Below are 18,880 nucleotides of genomic sequence, written 5' to 3'. Positions count from 1 at the left end.
CAAAGTCAAGGTTTTGGAGTCGCACTTCACAAAGCCCTGACCTCAATCCTATAGAAAATTTGTGAGCAGAACTGAAAAAGTGTGTGCAAGCAAATAGGCCTACAAACCAGACTCAGTTACACCAGCTCTGTCAGGAGGAATGGGCCAAAATTCACCCAACTTATTGTGGGAAGCTTGTGGAAGGTTACCTGAAACATATGACCCAAGTTAAACTATTTAAAGGCAATGCTACCAAATACTAATTGAGTGTATGTAAACTTCTGACCCACTGGGAATGTGATGAAAGAAATAAAAGCTGAAATAAGTCATTCTCTCTACTATTATTCTGACGTGGGGATCCTAACTGACCTAAGACGGGGAATTTTTACTAGGATTAAATGTCAGGAGTTATGAAACTGAGTTTAAATGTATTTGGCTAAGGTGTATGTAATCTTCTGACTTCAACGGTAGCTCTGTTCATCTTTCCCTCGATCCTGATTAGTTTCCCAGTACTCAGTACTTTGTTGAAGCACCTTTGGCAGCGATTTCAGCCTCGAGTCTTCTTGGGTATGACGCTATAAGCTTGGCTAGTCTCTCAGTCCCTGCCTCTGAACAACATCCCCACAGCATGATGCTGCCACCACCATGCTTCACCGTAGGGATGGTGCCAGGTGAAACGTGACGTTTGGCAATCTCCAAGTGGGCTGTTATTTGCCTTTTACTGAAGAGTGACTTCCGTCTGGCCCCTCTACCATAAAGGCCTGATTGTTGAAGTGCTGCAGAGATGCTTGTCCTTCTTGAAGGTTCTCCCATCTCTACAGAGGAATTCTTGAGGTCTGTCAGAGTAACCATCGGGTTCTTGGTCTTCTCCCTGACCAAGGCTCTTCTCCCCCAGTTGCTCAGTTTGGCATGGCGGCCAGCTCTAAGAAGAGTCTTGGTGGTTTAAACTTCTTCCATTTAAGAATAATGGAGGCCACTGTGTTCTTGGGGACCTTCAATGCTGCAGAACTGTTTTGGTACCTTTCCCCAGATCTGTGGCTTGACAAAATCCTGTCTCGGAGCTCTACGGGCAATTCCTTTTGACCTCATGGCTTGGTTTTTGCTCTGACATGCACTGTCAACTGTGGGACCTTATATAGACAGGTGTGTGTGTGTGTGTGTGTTTGTGTGCCTTTCCAAATCATTTCCAATCAATTGAATTTACCACAGGTGGACTCCAATCAAGTTGTAGAAACATCTCAAGGATGATCAATGGAAACAGGAAACCTGAGCTCAATTTAGAGTCTCATAGTAAAGGGTCTGAATACTTATGTAAATAAGGTTTTTCTTTTTTCTTCTTTTTATAAATGTGCCGACATTTCTTAAAACCGGTTTTCACTGTCATGTAGGGGTATTGTGTGTAGATTGAGGATTTTTATTTATTTAATCCATTTTAGAATGAGGCTGTAATGTAACAAAATGTGGAAAAAGTCAAGCAGTCTGAATGCACTGTAGAACTAGACTAGGAACAAGTCCAAGCTTCTGTCTGGTGTGACTTTTTCCTGCATTTTCTCCCTTTCTTGCCCCAATTAGAGTTGTTATTGATTTACGACAGTGTTCATAATAACTATTTATGGCACCGTAGAATTCTGGGAACCTAGAATGTGTTTGGCTTCTCGTATGTTCTCGATCTGGTCCAATTCCACATTCCTTTCTTTAGAGCCATCTCCTGTTGTTAATATTAAAAAGAACATTGTTTTCATTGCTCACTCCTGAACTGGAGGTCTCTTTGTAACCTTGATAATTGTTAATAAAAAACGAACATTTTAATACATTTAGGTCTGACTCTGCTTGTTTAGATATTGTTGTTTAATCTCTGTGAAAAGGCAGATCTGTTTTAATTATTATTTTTTTTTAAATTGCCCCTCGTTTCTTATGAATTGATCCCTCAGCCACTTGACAAGATACTCTTTGTTTCCTTCCACTACTGTGTTCTCTGTTTCATCCTTTGACAGACTGCAACCCCTGGCTTTCTTGGCTTGCTTAGTTTCCTCCCTTCTTATCTCCCTTCCTTAAAGTTTTCTGCCTTGGGATCTGTGTGTGTGTGTGTGTGTGTGTGTGTGTGTGTGTGTGTGTGTGTGTGTGTGTGTGTGTGTGTGTGTGTGTGTGTGTGTGTGTGTGTGTGTGTGTGTGTGTGTGTGTGTGTGTGTGTGTGTGTGTGTGTGTGTGTGTGAGAGAGATGCATCGGTCAACAAGATTTTCCCATGTGCCAGACAATGCTATTTTCATCACAGCTCCACCTCAGACAGTCTGCCATCTAATCCTAATAACAATGGTCATGTGATGGCCATCTGTGTGTCATTGTAAAGCAGTCACGCTTGTCCAGTGGCCTTTCCCTGCCATTGCTACTGTAACCACCACATACCCTTTTGTCAAATCAGTCTGGTGAACGTCCATGAAGGGATGAACGTTTAAGAATAATGCATTTTTAATTAGTATGAGTCGATGTGAAACCTTTAGTTGCTAGATGGTTTTACAGCAACACTGGACCCTGAAAGGTTTTTCCTAGAACATCTGCTCAAGGCTGTAACCCGACGGGTCATTTCCAACGACTGTGTACCACTGACACAGTTTCAGCTCAGTGCAGTACTACATTTCCTTCTTTAGTCGAGCATGTGACCCGCTTTTTTTATTTTCGAAATCTAACACACTGATATGAAATGTAGTGTACTGGTGATGCAACCGCCCGCATTCCTTCAGCCCTACTTGGCAGAATGCTCCAGTATGCCCGTATTAATCCACACTCTCATTTCAACCCCTTGCTGTATACATCTTAGGATTCCAAATTCTAGCAAAGATCACCCACCCAGTCAGAGATCGCATACAGGTAATCGGAGAATCTGATTGGGTTAGTGCAGTGCTCTACAAATCAATAACAAGCACATTTTAACTGTGTGTAAAAAAAATGGAACTAGATGGACAGAGTTAGAAATGCTGAGGTGGATTCTAGACAGCAGACTGTTTGGCAGGGGGTGTGGGCTTTTATGGGAAGGGATGTCTAAAGGTGTTGCGCCCTGGCAGGGATGTGAAACTGGAAAGCGGGCGGCAGCGGCACCCCTCGGGCGGGGTCAGTGCCAAGGAGATGGTGATCGGGCTGGAGGGAGTGGAGCTGGGGGCCGACGGAAAGGTGAGCGAGGACTGGAGACAAACCCTGTGTGAGAGCCTGAACACGAGCGCCTTAATTAACAGTAACATGCTCTTGAAAATGTGAGTGTGTCTCTTTCTCCACAGACTGTGTCGTACACCCAGTTCCTGTACCCCACCAACGCCCTGGGCAGCGGTCGCAGGAACACCATAGACTCCGTGTCGTCCTTCACTCAGTCTCGTAACGTCAGCCACCGCAGTCTCAGCCTGGCCCGGGCCAACAGCAACCAGAGCAGCATCGACACGGGTCAGTCGTATGAGTGTGTGTGGATCCTCTGGAGTAGTTGTAGCGTTTCGTACAGGTCAGTGTGTGGATCCTCCATGCTAGAGAGAGGCCCCTGAATATGAGTAGGTCTCTAAGAGTGGGTGTGATACATATAACTTTTCCCGAGGCATAACCATCCGCAGTGTGACGTTTTAGTTGAATCAATTACATGTTCAACATTGAGGGCTTGTATGCATAGTCACTTTACCCCTACCTACATGTACAAATTACCTCGACTAACCTGTAGCCCCGCACATTGACTCGGTACCGGTACCCCCTGTATATAGTCTCGTTATTGTTATTTTGTTACTTTTTATTTATTTTCTTAACTGCATTGTTGGTTAAGGGCTTGTCAGTAAGCATTTCACTGTAAGGTCTACCTGTTGTATTTGGAGAATGTGACAAATAACATTTGATTTAATTTGACTATGTACAGTGGGGCAAAAAAGTATTTAGTCAGCTACCAATTGTGCAAGTTCTCCCACTTAAAAATATGAGAGAGGCCTGTAATTTTCATCATAGGTACACTTCAACCATGACAGACAAAATGAGATTTTTTTCCCAGAAAATCACATTGTAGGATTTTTAATGAATTTATTTGCAAATTATGGTGGAAAATAAGTATTTGGTCACCTACAAACAAGAAAGATTTCTGTTTCTCACAGACCTGTAACTTCTTCTTTAAGAGGCTCCTCTGTCCACCACTCGTTACCTGTATTAATGGCACTTGTTTGAACTTGTTATCAGTATAAAAGACACCTGTCCACAACCTCAAACAGTCACACTCCAAACTCCACTATGGCCAAGACCAAAGAGCTGTCAAAGGACACCAGAAACAAAATTGTAGACCAGCACCAGGCTGGGAAGACTGAATCTGCAATAGGTAAGCTTGGTTTGAAGAAATCAACTGTGGGAGCAATTATTAGGAAATGGAAGACATACAAGACCACTGATAATCTCCCTCGATCTGGGGCTCCACGCAAGATCTCACCCCGTGGGGTCAAAATGATCACAAGAACGGTGAGCAAAAATCCCAGAACCACACGGGGGAGGATCTAGTGAATGACCTGCAGAGAGCTGGGACCAAAGTAACAAAGCCTACCATCAGTAACACACTACGTCGCCAGGGACTCAAATCCTGCAGTGCCAGACATGTCCCCCTGCTTAAGCCAGTACATGTCCAGGCCCGTCTGAAGTTTGCTAGAGAGCATTTGGATGATCCAGAAGAAGATTGGGAGAATGTCATATGGTCAGATGAAACCAAAATATAACTTTTTGGTAACTCAACTCGTCGTGTTTGGAGGACAAAGAATGCTGAGTTCCATCCAAAGAACACCATACCTACTGTGAAGCATTGGGGTGGAAACATCATGCTTTGGGGCTGTTTTTCTGCAAAGGGACCAGGACGACTGATCCGTGTAAAGGAAAGAATGAATGGGGCCATGTATCGTGAAATTTTGAGTGAAAACCTCCTTCCATCAGCAAGGGCATTGAAGATGAAATGTGGCTGGGTCTTTTAGCATGATAATGATCCCAAACACATCGCCCGGGCAACGAAGGAGTGGCTTCGTAAGAAGCATTTCAGGGTCCTGGAGTGGCCTAGCCAGTCCCCAGTCTCAACCCCATAGAAAATCTTTGGAGGGAGTTGAAAGTCCGTGTTGCTCAGCAACAGCCCCAAAACATCACTGCTCTAGAGGAGATCTGCATGGAGGAATGGGCCAAAATACCAGCAACAGTGTTTGAAAACCTTGTGAAGACTTACAGAAAACGTTTGACCTCTGTCATTGCCAACAAAGGGTATATAACAAAGTATTGAGATAAACTTTTGTTATTGACCAAATACTTATTTTCCACCATAATTTGCAAATAAATTCATTAAAAATCCTACAATGTGATTTTCTGGAGAGAAAAAAATCTCATTTTGTCTGTCATAGTTGAAGTGTACCTATGATGAAAATTACAGGCCTCTCATCTTTTTAAGTGGGAGAACTTGCACAATTGGTGGCTGACTAAATAATTTTTTGCCCCACTGTATTAGAAGTGGAAAACACTGTATATTCTTATTTCTTGTCCCCAGTGTTTGTTTGTCCTTGGCTCATTGTGACTCTGTCATTTTGTCCCCTACAGGGAACGATCTGGGGGACTTGATCCGGGAGTACGACCCTAATCTGTTGGACGATCCCCAGTGGCCGTGTGGGAAGCACAAGAGAGTCCTAATCTTCCCCTCATACATGGTGAGACACCCCTCTGCTTACCAGGCCTGGGTTCAAACAGCATTTGTTTTAAAATACTTTGAGATTTTGAATTGAGCCTGCCTTTAGTGCCGCATGGACAGGGATTGTACTCCATTGTGCCAGACAAGTTCAAACAAGCACAGCTAAAGTATTTGAAAGATCTGGGGCCTAATGTTGTTTTTTCAGATTTATTATCAACATTTTTCAAAATAAATAGTTGTCAGAGACACAACCTAAGAGAAACAATGAACCAGCTCCTATTTATTATCACAGACCAGAGGTGACGACAAAAGTTCCAATTTTTTCCCTGGGGCCCAGAGTTTTTCCTGATCTGGTAACCTAACCAGATTAAACTCTGGACCGCATGACAGTGATTCGTCAGTTGCAAAAAAGGTTTTATGTGGGCTATGATGGCCCCAGAGTTTAAAAAAAAATCAGGCCACATGGTTTTTTAAAAAACTGCTGAAAAAACTTCTGTCCCTAGGGGGGATGAAAACCCTGTCAAACTGCAGCAACCTTGTACTTGTTCATGTGAATTATATTTTAAAACCAGACTCGTGGGGGTTTCCTCGACACAGAGATGTAACGGATGTGAAACAGCTAGCTTAGTTAGTGGTGGTGCGCGCTAAATAGCGTTTCAATCGGTGACGTCACTTGCTCTGAGACCTTGAAGTAGTAGTTCCCCTTGCTCTGCAAGGGCCGCGGCTTTTGTGGAGAGATGGGTAACGATGCTTCGAGGGGTGACTGTTGTTGATGTGTGCAGAGGGTTCCTGGTTCGCGCCCGGGTATGGGCGAGGGGACGGTCTAAAGTTATACTGTTGCAGAGACAACAATGACAATAGAACTCACAGGGCTGACTTTGCTTCATGCAGGTTTGCATCGTGTATGAATACGCAACTATAGGCCTAATTCAAAATGAACTTGTTCCATGTCATCACTATTGTGTTGATTATTTCCAGTTAATACTTCTGGATTAAAAAGTTCTAGGTAGCCTAGCCTAGCCCAAGTTTGAATCTAAACCTAATTTGATCACATTCACATTTTCTCCTATCACAAACAGATGAGCTTTAAATACATAATGTTACCACTTTGTTTACCCTGCCCAGAAGGACAGGGCGCATAGTAGGCTGTGTTAGTAGCCTACAGCAGAGGTATTCAACCGGGGGCACCTTATTTAACCAGCGAAACAGATTTTTAGTGAAAATGTGTTTAGTGACCTTTCTAGCTAATATACTATGTTAGAGTTTTCACTTCCTCTTCCAATTATAATGCTAGGAGGTCAAAATACCAAATCTGCAGCCCTCCGATGCGAAGGACAGATCAATTTTTGCGTGAGTTGACAAATTGAGGCAAATCAGCCTAAAAGAACTGTACTTTGTTCCTATTTTTGAACGCTTTTGCATCGATACTTTTAATTTTTTGGTAAGTCCTCGGGCAAATGCCAGCTCGCCACACGTTTGCGCGTGGCTCTACCTCATACTGCATCAACTGAACTCACTGTAAGTCCAAAGAGGCTGTCTGACCATTCTAATCAGAAAGGTCATTGGCCCAATCTCTGGTTCAGCTCACACTCCTACTTGTGTGTGAATACACTCCCTGTCTCTCTATTCAGTAGCGCTTTAAACAGCCACTTCATAACAGCTAGTGTGTGTTAGAAATGGCCCCCTATTCCCTGTATAGTGCACTACTTTTGACCAGGGCCCATAGGGAGTTGGTCAAAAGTAGTGCACTAAGTCTGGAATGGGTGCCATTTCAGACTCACCTCTGTTGTTTATCTGCTCCACTCCTTTTCCTGTGACATACCTCACTGTTACTTAATCACTTTCTCATGTCCAGAATTTGGCAAGGGAACGCTCGTTTTGTGTTCGAATCAAAGCAACAAAAGACTCCCAGTTCATTTCTCATTTGGCTCCGTTGGTGTTATCTAGGCTGGTAGAATAGACAGACCAGACGTGAAGTATTCAGTTAAGGCTAGACAGTTTTTTTCTTTTTTTCTCTTATCTTCCTCCCATTTGCGAAACAACAATAGCTATTGTGTTTTCCCTCAAGGAATGTGACCAGTAGATGCTGAACGTTTCACTGCACGATCAGTCACTGTGCTAATCTAAGCCTTTTATCTTTCTTGAACTGATCTTTCAAGTCTGCTACTAACTGTAGAGTGGGATAGAAATCATTTTAGTACATTTAGTTTCCTTTGTGGTAAAGGATAAATCTATACATTTTTACAGTCCTTTCGTTTTAGAAATGCTCCCTCTAGGTTTCCCAGGGCCCACAGTAGCCACAGATTTGCTGCGGTAGTCAAAGTATACTTAGAAATATTTTGGTTGGTGCAAATACTTTAGTATATTTTGGATTCAGATAGGGAGCAATGCAAGTTTGAACAAAGCAAATGACTTACCGTGAGCCAACTTGGGCAATATGTTGTTTTGATTATCGCTCTCCTATCACATACCTCGATTCGGGGGGTCGGGGTCAACTCCAGTGCTCCTATCTTCCTAAATAACGGACATGAACCTCTGACCTGAAATAAAGTTAAATGGCTCAGTTAAAGTACATCAACGGAACGTACAGAGCTTGGAAATGTAAAGTGTCGTAAACGTTCTGGAATATTATTCTATCTTATCGTGGGACGTGTACGGTGTGCCACCCAATGTTACCTGTTTCCAGAGGAGGCTGGTTGGAGCAGCTATAGGGGGAAGGGCTCATTGTGATGGCTGGAACGGAATAAATGGAACCCTATCAAACTTATTGGAAACCACGTTTCACTTCGTTCTATTAGTTCCATTCCAATAGCTCCTCCCACCAGCCTCCTCTGCCTGACTCCAATATCTCGTGCACCGTCTCTGATACTCAACCACCACCTCAATGAAACCTAACCCTGAATCTAAAGGTCACATCACCTTCCATAGTGAGATTGATGCTTCTCTGTGTCCTCTTCCACATACACACTGACGTAACACTTGCACAATTTTATAGACAGCAGAGCTTTAACATCAGTGTGTCTTTCTGACACCAATACTTTGATCTCTCTTTTCAGACTACAGTCATAGAGTACGTCAAGCCTTCTGACCTCAAGAAGGACATGAACGAGACATTCAAGGAGAAGTTCCCCCACGTACGGCTGACCCTCAGCAAAGTCCGGAGGTAGGGACGTCTACGCGAGGCATACGTTTCAGTATGATGTTGAAAAGATCATTTTTGTGTCAGCCTTATTTGAACCCCTTGTGGTTAATCGTATCAACAGTAGTTCCTGGCAGACATTGGGGACACTGTTACTTTTGGGGTTTTCTTTTTTTTTTCTTTAGCATTGACCTCTCTGCATTTTGTCTGTTATCGCCCGGCCTTCACCACCTTCCACCCCCCCCCCTCTCTACCTTCCTCTCCATCCCTTCACCAGTCTGAAGAGAGAGATCCGTAAGTTGGCCCAAGAGGAGTGTGGCTATGAGGAACCCACCGTAGCCATGGCCTTCGTCTACTTCGAGAAGCTGGTCCTCCAGGGGAAACTCAACAAGCAGAACCGCAAACTATGTGCCGGCGCCTGCGTCCTGCTCGCCGCCAAGATCGGCGGAGACCTCAAGAAGCACGAGGTCAAGCAGCTCATAGATGTAAGTGTCGTCGTCATCTCTTAGTGCATTAGGCTTCGGCTCTTGAGCAGCCTGGTGGAAGTCATGGGCGCTTTCCGGTCACGCCGACAAACAGCGATTCTGCACGGAATATACGATTTGTTATATCATATGAATTCCTTTAGACGTGGTTCCTTTGAAGTTACACACTTTTTCAGATGTTGTAAAGATATCGGCTGTTATGTAGTCTGTGTAGAATCTGCTTTTATCTGTGTGACAGAAAAGCACCACATGACAGATGGCAAAGTGGCTAGCATAGGGATCATAGACAAAATTATATTTTTTGTAGTCGCTCTACACTGAGTTTACAAAACATTATGAACACCTGGCCAGGTGAAAGCTACAGTGCTGTGAAAAAGTATTTGCCCCCTTTCTGATTTTCTCTTTTTTGTATATTTTTGAATCAGTCTCTCACATTGCTGTCGAGGAATTTTGGCCGATTTTCTTACGGACAGAACTGCTTTAACTCAGCGACATTTGTGGGTTTCAAGCATGAACTGCTTGTTTCAAGTCCTGCCACATCTCAATTGGGATCAGGTCTGGACTTTGACTAGGCCATTCCAAAACTTCAAATTTGTTGCTTTTTAGCCATTTTCATGTAGACTTGATTGTGTGTTTTGGATCGTTGTCATGCTGCATGACACAGCTGTGCATCAGTTTCAGCTCACAGACTGATGGCCTGACATTCTCCTGTTGAATCCCAGTTGAGATGTTGTGGCAGGACTCGAAACGAACAGGTAATGCTTGAAATGCCACAAATGTCACTGCCAAAATTCCTCTAACAATGTGGGAGACTGATCAACAACTACAGGAAGCGTTTGGTTGGAGTCATTGCAGCTAAAGTTGGCACAACCAGTTATTGAGTGTAAGGGGGGAATTACCTTTCAGACGGGGGCAGTGGGTGTTGCATAACTTTTGTTTATGAAATAAATTAAATAAGTATGCAATTGTTGTGTTATTTGTTCACTCAGGTTCCCTTTATCTAGTATTAGGTTCCCTTTATCTAGTATTAGGTTTTGGTTGAAGATCTGATAACATTCAGTATCAAAAGTATAGAAAATTACAAATGGGGCAAATACTTCTCATGGCACTGTATGATCTCTTACTGATGTTACGAGTTAAATCTACTTCAATCAGTGTAGATGAAGGGGAGGAGACGGGTTAAAGAAGGACTTTTAAGCCTTGAGACATGGATTGTGTATGTGTGCGATTCAGAGGGTGAAGGGGCAAGACAAGAGATTTTAAGTGCCTTTTGAACAGGGTATGGTAGCAGGTGCCAGGTTTACTGGTTTGTGTCAAGAACTGCAACTTTGCTGGGTTTTTCACACTCAACAGTTTCCCTTGTGTGTCAAGAATGGGGAGGGGGCAACTCAATATTAGGAAGGTGTTCTGAATGCTTTGTACACTCAGTGTGTATTACAGGATGCAGGAAGTAATCAAGTGGGTTAGTTTGTACATTTCTCATCTCCCTTTTTTTCTCTGATGTGTAGAAACTGGAGGAGAGGTTTCGTGTGAACAGGAGGGAGCTGATAGCCTTTGAGTTCCCTGTGTTGGTGGCCCTGGAGTTCAACCTGCACCTGCCTGAGAACGAGGTCATGCCACACTACAGACGCCTCGTCCAGACCTCCTAGCATTAGTGACCCATCAGGAGGAGCACCCACACCCAGCCCTCCTGATCCAGGACCAGGAGACCCACCCTACTGGACCACCCCACCTCACCGAGTCCCACGACCAGCTGGTCTCCCTGCAGCCTGGAGATCCATAGGGTTGGAGCTCCTCTACACTCTACTGCAGGCCACATTCATATGTACATTTTCAGATCGAGACTTGAAAGCAGCCAAAGTTACCCATATTCTTACTTCAACATTCTTCTCAGACTTTTACTTCTACTTTCTTTAACACTATCTACACCTTCAAAAGATTGGTAGCTGAAAGTTGGCGAAAGCTGTTCATAACAATTTTTTTGTTGTTGTTGTAATCCTTGCTTGGCATGTTTTGGTTGCCTTATGATTGTCGTGGAGAATGACGCAAACCTGTCGCGTGGCCGATTTTGACAGGACTGTTATCCCAGTAACTCTGTGCTTTTTGAAAAACGTTTTCCAGTCTCTCCTCGCTAGAAGTGCACTTTTTGAATATTGCAGACATGGATAGAGGCCATTTTCGGAGACTCTTGACTGGGTGAGGGTTGTGAAACAAACTCATTCGGATCAATTTGAGTTGACTTAAACCCCGGAAGGGAAGTTGATCTAAATAGCTTTCAATATATTTTCTAATCCATTTCCTTTTTCTGTTTCCCAGCCACCAATCCCACGATCCGCATGACAATTTATCGACACAACCTTTTCGATTGCAAAATACTTACAGATTTAATAGGATTTTATACGGTACATTATTCAGTACATTTAAGTATTCTTCTTGTTTTCTACCTGTTGAGTGCTTGCTTTGGACATTATGTGAATGGGCCCACTCTTATCATTCAATGTGTAATCTCCTGTGCTCTATGTTAGAGTGTATCATCGGCACGTTTCCAGTGCTTTACTGGAGTGGGTGGAAAGGTATCAGAAGTAGGGCATGATGTTGCCAATGCTACAGCTCTGATCTTGAAACTGAACTTGAATTAGCGTCATAATCAAAATATCTGTCAAGACTTGACTAAGTGTTTGATATGGCAGGTGATGAATTTGTCACGGTCACAATATGATTGTGCCATCTGTCTTTTATGACGAGTGGTTCCAGTTCTAAGGTCACCATTGTTATGGTCCCAGTCAGTATTAAATAGAACGTTGTTGCCCTGCCCGCCTGTAGGGAAAATAACCTTGGCTCACAGCAAAAACGTGACCTTTTTTCAAACACAATTTTCTTGTTGTCTGCTTGATTTTGTCAATTACAAAATAACAGTTAAGACAAATAAAATATGTCTAAGGATGACTTTTCAACATTGCCTGCTCCCAAGCGTTCTCACTACTTAGAAAATCGTAATATTGTAGGGCTTCCCTCATGCCCCTTTTCATGAAGGTGCTAACGTTAGCAACGTGAGTGCTAGCTAGCTACCAACCAGAACATTAAACTAGCCAAGACCAACAACACAAACAAACGGACTATAAAGCTACAAGTAGTGATTGGAGTTACACACGGACTATACTACATTAGTTAAATGTCTTTCTTACCTGTGATGAAATGTTTTCCAAACAAATGGCTATGTGTAGCCTACTTGGACACTGGGTCACCACAATTTCCCACACTCCCACACTGAATAGTCTGAAGCCACAGGGCTCTTCTCGCATGCTCTATTTCCCTACGTGGGAGCATTGCAAACCGTAGGTCGGGATTTACCTGGTTACATGTACATAAGCATGTACAGCGCATTCGGAAAGTATTCAGACCCCTTTACTTTTTCCACATTTTATGTTACAGCCTTATTATAAAACTGATCCTCATCAATCTACGTAAGTATTCAGACCCTTTACTCAGTACTTTGTTGAAGCACCTTTGGCAGCGATTTCAGCCTCAAGTCTTCTTGAGTATGACGCTACAAGCTTGGCACACCTGTATTTAGGGAGTTTCTCCCATTCTCCTCTGCAGATCCTCTCAAGCTCTGTCAGTTTGGATGAGGAATGTTGCTGCACAGCTATTTTCAGGTCTCTCCAGAAATGTTCAAGTCCGGGCTCTGGCTGGGCCACGCAACGACATTGAGACTGTCCTGAAGCCACTCTTGCATGGTCTTGGCTGTGTGCTTAGGGTCGGTGTCCTATTGAAAGGTGAACCTTTATCCTAGTCGGAGATACTGAGTGTTCTGGAGCAGTTTTTCATCAAGTATCTCTCTGTACTTAGCTCCGTTCATCTTTCCCTCGATCCTGACTAGTCTCCCAGTGCCTGCTGCTGAAAAACATCCCAACAGCATGATGCTGCCACCACCATGCTTCACCGAAGGGATGGTGCCAGGTTTCTTCCAGACGTGACTCTTGGCATTCATCCCAAAGAGTTCAATCTTGGTTTCATCAGACCAGACAATCTTGTTTCTCATGGATTTAGTCTTTCGGTGCCTTATGGCAAACTCCAAGCAGGCTGTTCTGTGCCTTTTACTGAGGAGTGGCTACCATAAAGGCCTGATTGTTGAAGTCCTGCAGACATGATTGTCCTTCTGGAAGGTTCTCCCATGTCTACAGAGAAACTGTGGAGCTGTGTCAGTGACTATCAGGTTCTTGGTCATCTTCCTGTCCAAGGCCCTTCTCCCCCGATTGCTCAGTTTGGCCTGGCGGCCAGCTCTAAGAAAAGTCTTGGTGGTTTCAGACTTCTTCCATTTAAGAATGATGTAGGCCACTGTGTTCTTGGGGACCTTCAATGCTGCAGAAATGTTTTGGTACACTTCCCTAGATCTGTGCCGCGACAAAATCCTGCCTCGGAGCTCTACAGACAATTCCTTCGACCTCATGACTTGGTTTTTGCTCTGACATGCACTGTCAACTGTGGGACCTTATATAGACCGATATGTGCATTTCCAAATCATGTCCAATCAGTTGAATTTACCACAGGTGGACTCCAAGTTGTAGAAACATCTCAAGGATGATCAATGGAAATAGGATGCAATTTCGAGTCTCATAGCAAAGAGTCTGAATACTTAAGGTATTTCTGTTTTAATTTTTAAATACATTTGCAACAATTTCAAAAAATCGATTTTCACTTGGTCATTATGGGGTATTGTGTAGAGAATAAAAAAGTATTTTAGAATAAGGCTGTAACATAACAAAATGTGGTAAAGTCTAGGGGTCTGAATACTTTCCGACTGCACACTACGTAAGAATTTCGCTACACCAGTGATTACATCTGAAAATATGTGTTCGTGACCAATCAAATTTGATCGAACAACACAGCAGCTTTTCGGCACTATTTCTTGATAACAAAAAAATCTATGACGAAGTTGTCTCTTTTACAGTGGGGTTCAATGGGAAAGAATGTTTGTTTTCTCCAATTTGTGGCGTGGTCGAGGGGAATTCCTTCTTATGACATGAATACTGACTCGGAATATGCTAATGCTATTTTGGTGACATCATAGCAGTGTTACCAAGAGTTTCTCTTGAAAACAGGAAAGTATTGTTTATTTTATCAGATCAAAATCGTTTGTCTTTTGAAGACTGTCTGATTTTAATCTAATTGTAGTCATTTTAATTATACAGAAAAGATGGATAGTGCTGAAATCAGGGTGAAATACTATTGTTAGATGTTTTGATTTCTAAACCCAAAGAATTTGTTGTAGGATACACACTTTTTTTTACGGTTTGGCAGAAAGCTCATGGTCAACAACACCAGAATACACGTGTGTATGTTTGTAAATATACTGCCTTGCTTGTTCAATTAAAACAAGATTTCTGAAACGTGATTGGCTTCCTCATCATTGTGTGTCACTCTATCCTGCTGGCTGCTGATCTTGGTGAATTGATTTACTGTCATAACATAAGCTATCATCTGGTTCCACTCTTAATATTTATTGCAGAGAACCAATCATCTATTACAATTCAAGCATGCATGATCAGGCAGTGCATGTTTCTCATAGAATCCTACCCCCTTGATAACTTAAGGAGGCTTAGCCCTAAGTGTTAAAACACATCTTACGGTGACATTGAGTCTGTCACCTAAAAGGGGATATTATGAATAACTTGTAAATTAGACTATGAATATTAAAGTATATCCCGGGCTCCCGAGTGGCGCAGCGGTCTAAAGCACTGCATCTCAGTGCAAGAGGCGTCATTACAGACCCTGATTTGATTCCAGGCTGCATCACAACCGGCTGTAATTGGGAGCCCCATAGGGCAGCGCAAAATTGGCCCAGCGTCGTCCAGGTTTGGCCGAGGTAGGATGTCATTGTAAATAAGAATTTGTTCTTAACTGACCTTCCTAGTAAAATAAAAATATTTCTTGGCAGTATAGCATTAAAAAAAACTACTCCAAGTCAGTGCGACTATTGCCGCGTTCATTTGCTAGTCGGAACTAGGCAACTCGGAAATGTCCGACTTCTTACTGGTGGTAGTTATACCAAAGACAGTACAGTAAGATAGGCAGAAACTGCTTCGCCAATAGAAATCCCCGATCAGGAATTGTAGGTGATAACATGGCGACATCGGCTATCTAAGCTCATGCTGTAGACCCGATAACGTGTTTCTAACGGTCGTCTCGCACCGAACTATGCATGTGCAGGCCATCAAATCAAAGGTACTCCTTCGATATGTTGTTTTACAAAGTTGGAGTAATAACATGTTCAACTAGTTAAGACATTGGCTCGAATCTGGGTTTTGCCTTTAGATTTCGAGGAAATGAACAACTAAGGAAGAATTTACATCTCTCATTGATTTCTCAAACCCCAAACCCCGGCCTGGTCTGCTTCGTTAACGTTCCCGGAAGTCTTGTGATATTGATCTTCTGGGTTTAGGAACCCTGTGGTTATACACTTGCCGGGTTCAACCAGTCAGCAAGTCAGAAATTTCAGACTAGCAAGTGAACACGGCATAAGAAGGCCTGCCAGTGCTATTGAGTGCCCGGCTCTGTCCTACATTGAGCTCAATGCTCATGTTGTTGTGCCCGGCTGTGGCTCTGATGCAATCGGAGAGGAAAGTTTCTCATGGAGGGGAAAAAGGAAAATCGAGCAAACGAGAGGGAGAGAGTTAACGAGATGGAGAAAGGGAGAGAATGAACAGGTTCTCTCGGGCCACCTGACACATATCCAACCAAGGTAAACAAGGCGGGCAGTCACGCCAGTCCCAGTCTCGTGCTGCAATCAAAACAAACAGTTCCAGGCCTGGCCACGGCCACATGGCCTATATGGCTTAGTCCTCTCCATTGACACTCCTAATACCCCTCTCAGTGCCTCATAAAGGGGGCTATTGACTGCCCTCCCTGGGGTCAGCTCACATGTCAGCCACCTCCATTGTACCAAATATGTGTTCCATCGTTTGGGGGGGCAAGCAAGCCCCCTGGCCTAGTCTATTGCCCTTCCCTCTTTTTGAAATAACAATATGGCTGAAACGGCAGTTTGCCCCCCAGGCCTTTCCCCCTCCTCTTGATGCTGTGAGTGATGCAGTGACTCAGGGGTTTTCAACCCAGGTCACTGCTGGGCCCACCACATTTGTAAACAAGGAAGTGAATGTTGGGAATGGTGGGAACTGAATGGTGGGTGTTGTGTGGCATGTTGTGGCTGTCAGTGGGAGAGGGACTCCCTGGTTGGCTGTTTGTCTGGTCAGCGGGGAGTGGGGCACACAGGGGTGTATTCAGTCAGTGATGTGAAATGTTTTGTATGTTGCAGATAGACAGAATGAATTGAGCTGACATGATTTCCTATCTAACTGACACATTATTTTATGTAGTCTTAACCATTTTTATTTTATTTTATTTCACCTTTATTTAACCAGGTAGGCTAGTTGAGAAAGTTATCATTTACAACTTATCTGGCCAAGATAAAGCAAAGCAGTGTGACAGACAACAACACAGAGTTACACATGGAGTAAACAATAAACAAGCCAATAACACAATAAACAAGTCAATAACCACAGTAGAAAAAAGAAAGTCTATATACAGTGTGTGCAAAAGGCATGAGGAGGTAGGCAATAAATAGGCCATAGGAGCGAATCATTACAATTTAGCAGATTAACACTGGAGTGATAAATGAGCAGGTGATGATGTGCAAGTAGAGATACTGGTGTGCAAAAGAGCAGAAAAGTAAATAAAATAAAAACAGTATGGGGATGAGGTAGGTAGATTGGGTGGGCTATTTAGAGATACACTTCTATGTAAACGTTCTGTACATTTACATCCCCCTGAACAGGCCACAGGCAGCCCTGCAGTTGGACTTGTTTGTGAATCTGATCCTCTGCATGTCTGAGATGATTCTCTAGTCCCACTGGGCGGCTGGTAGCCTAAGAGTGTCGGGCCAGTAACTGAAAGTATACTGGTTTGAATGTCCGAGCCGACTAGGTCGAAAATCTGTCGATGTGTCCTTCAGCTCTGAAACAGTCGCTCTGAATAAGAGGGTCTGCTAAATTACTCTTTTTTTTTACCACTCAGTCTATTTTGGCATCAACTGAGGCCGGCTCTAACAGATAACCAGTGACTCAAAACAACAGGGCATTAAATGCCTCTCTCACCTTACTCATTCATGGACCCTTTAAAGTGATTCAGTCCAATGTGTCAATTAGAAAATACAGCCAGTGGCCTGAATTTGAACCTTTAGGATAGTGTTGGCAGCAAATAATGCAACTCAATGACTTGCTAGGGTGTAAGGTGTTGACAAGAAGTACGTGTAGTACAAGATGTGGAGGCGTTGCAGAATTAGCTTTGGATTCCTGGTAGGCGACTAGCGAGAGACAGCAGGAGCTGATCCTTTGTCTGCTCTTATTATACTCATGTGATGTGTGTTGCTTGAGTAAAGGTTTTGGTAAGCATACAGGATGTCATTGTGCCAATAAGATGTCACGGCAATGCACGTCAAGCAAAGTGACCTCACAGCAGAGAGGAATGATAATGTGTGACTTCACAGCATTCCTTTTCTCTCTACATTGTTTCACATGAACTACCCCCCCCGAGGTGTTTTTAAATCCCTTATTCAATTTGATTAATGGAATAATGCACCAGGTCTACAGCTTGTATGGTAACTGTTGCTGGACAGTAAGTCCTCTCCCTCTCTGTGTCAGTAGAACATTTGACATAACTTGCTTTAGTTCAGTGAGTTGCTGCCTTTTCGTCCCACATTTTCTATATTGCCTTTTGGTAACCATTTTGTTCCGTAAAAACAATGGTGCACTAGAGTACCATAGTATGAGTCATAAAACCTAGCAGTCAAAACAGGGAAAGGGTTCCAATAGTTTTTTTCACCATTCATTTTCCCCCATAGGGGATTTTAGAATCATGTCAAATAAGGACTGTGTTTCGTGTAGGCTTACCGTGGCGTTTTGATAACCGTGTAAATCTGGAGGTATTGTCAACCATCTGAATGGATGGCAAATGCTGTACTTGAATGCCCACAGGACACAGCAACCTTGCACCTGAGATAGTACAGTATACTGTGCGGTTGCTGTTCATAAACATTACCTTGTTTCACGGCGATAGTCACATTCTCAACTTGTAAAGCTCATTGAGGGACTGATGCTGAAAACAAGGAAAAACATGGTGTAAATGACTTTCAATGATTCAGTGTATGTCTCTATTCAAATAAAGGATTTAAATATATTAATGCAAAGCCTAATGTCTGGTATGTGATTTGCAACTTAGTTGAAAACCAGCTGATGAAATATCAGCAATGGCAAATCAGCTGTTCATTTACAACCTTATTCATTTAACAGCATTGTCTGCTACAGTGACAGCTGTGTCGTCTGCACTAAGCTGTAGCCGGTCTGGGGTTAAGTACTGGGACTCAGATGTGCGTGAGCTGGGTCAGGTGCTGGGTCCAGGGAGAGGTGAGCCACACAGGGCTTACATAACACAAGAACCTCGATTCTCCTCCTCCCCCCCGTTCAACTCTCGTGTGTTCCCCTCTCCTCCTCTGTCCTGTTCCCTACACACAGCCCCAACCAGGGGGAAATTCATATTTTAATCTCTCTCTGACAGATTCA

At 43.3% G+C, this 18,880-nt stretch overlaps 1 protein-coding gene across 2 annotated transcripts in view; it reads left to right on the top strand.

Moving 5' to 3' along the window:
• LOC112226770 (CDK5 and ABL1 enzyme substrate 1) overlaps positions 1-12,765 on the top strand; it is a 31,194-nt gene extending 18,429 nt beyond the window's left edge. For both annotated transcript variants that reach the window (XM_024391307.2, XM_024391306.2), the window contains 6 exons: positions 3,040-3,145; positions 3,250-3,409; positions 5,555-5,661; positions 8,699-8,805; positions 9,059-9,266; positions 10,775-12,765. In XM_024391307.2, coding sequence (XP_024247075.1) covers positions 3,040-3,145; positions 3,250-3,409; positions 5,555-5,661; positions 8,699-8,805; positions 9,059-9,266; positions 10,775-10,915 — 829 coding nt within the window. In that variant the 3' untranslated portion in view covers positions 10,916-12,765. The remainder of the gene's footprint in view (positions 1-3,039; positions 3,146-3,249; positions 3,410-5,554; positions 5,662-8,698; positions 8,806-9,058; positions 9,267-10,774) is intronic.
• Positions 12,766-18,880: the final 6,115 nt, after the last annotated feature.

The sequence above is a fragment of the Oncorhynchus tshawytscha genome, linkage group LG28 (genome assembly GCF_018296145.1).
Source record: "Oncorhynchus tshawytscha isolate Ot180627B linkage group LG28, Otsh_v2.0, whole genome shotgun sequence".
Taxonomy (NCBI): domain Eukaryota; kingdom Metazoa; phylum Chordata; class Actinopteri; order Salmoniformes; family Salmonidae; genus Oncorhynchus; species Oncorhynchus tshawytscha.
Note: the sequence above shows the minus strand (reverse complement) of the source record. Positions and strands in the feature narration are given on the sequence as shown.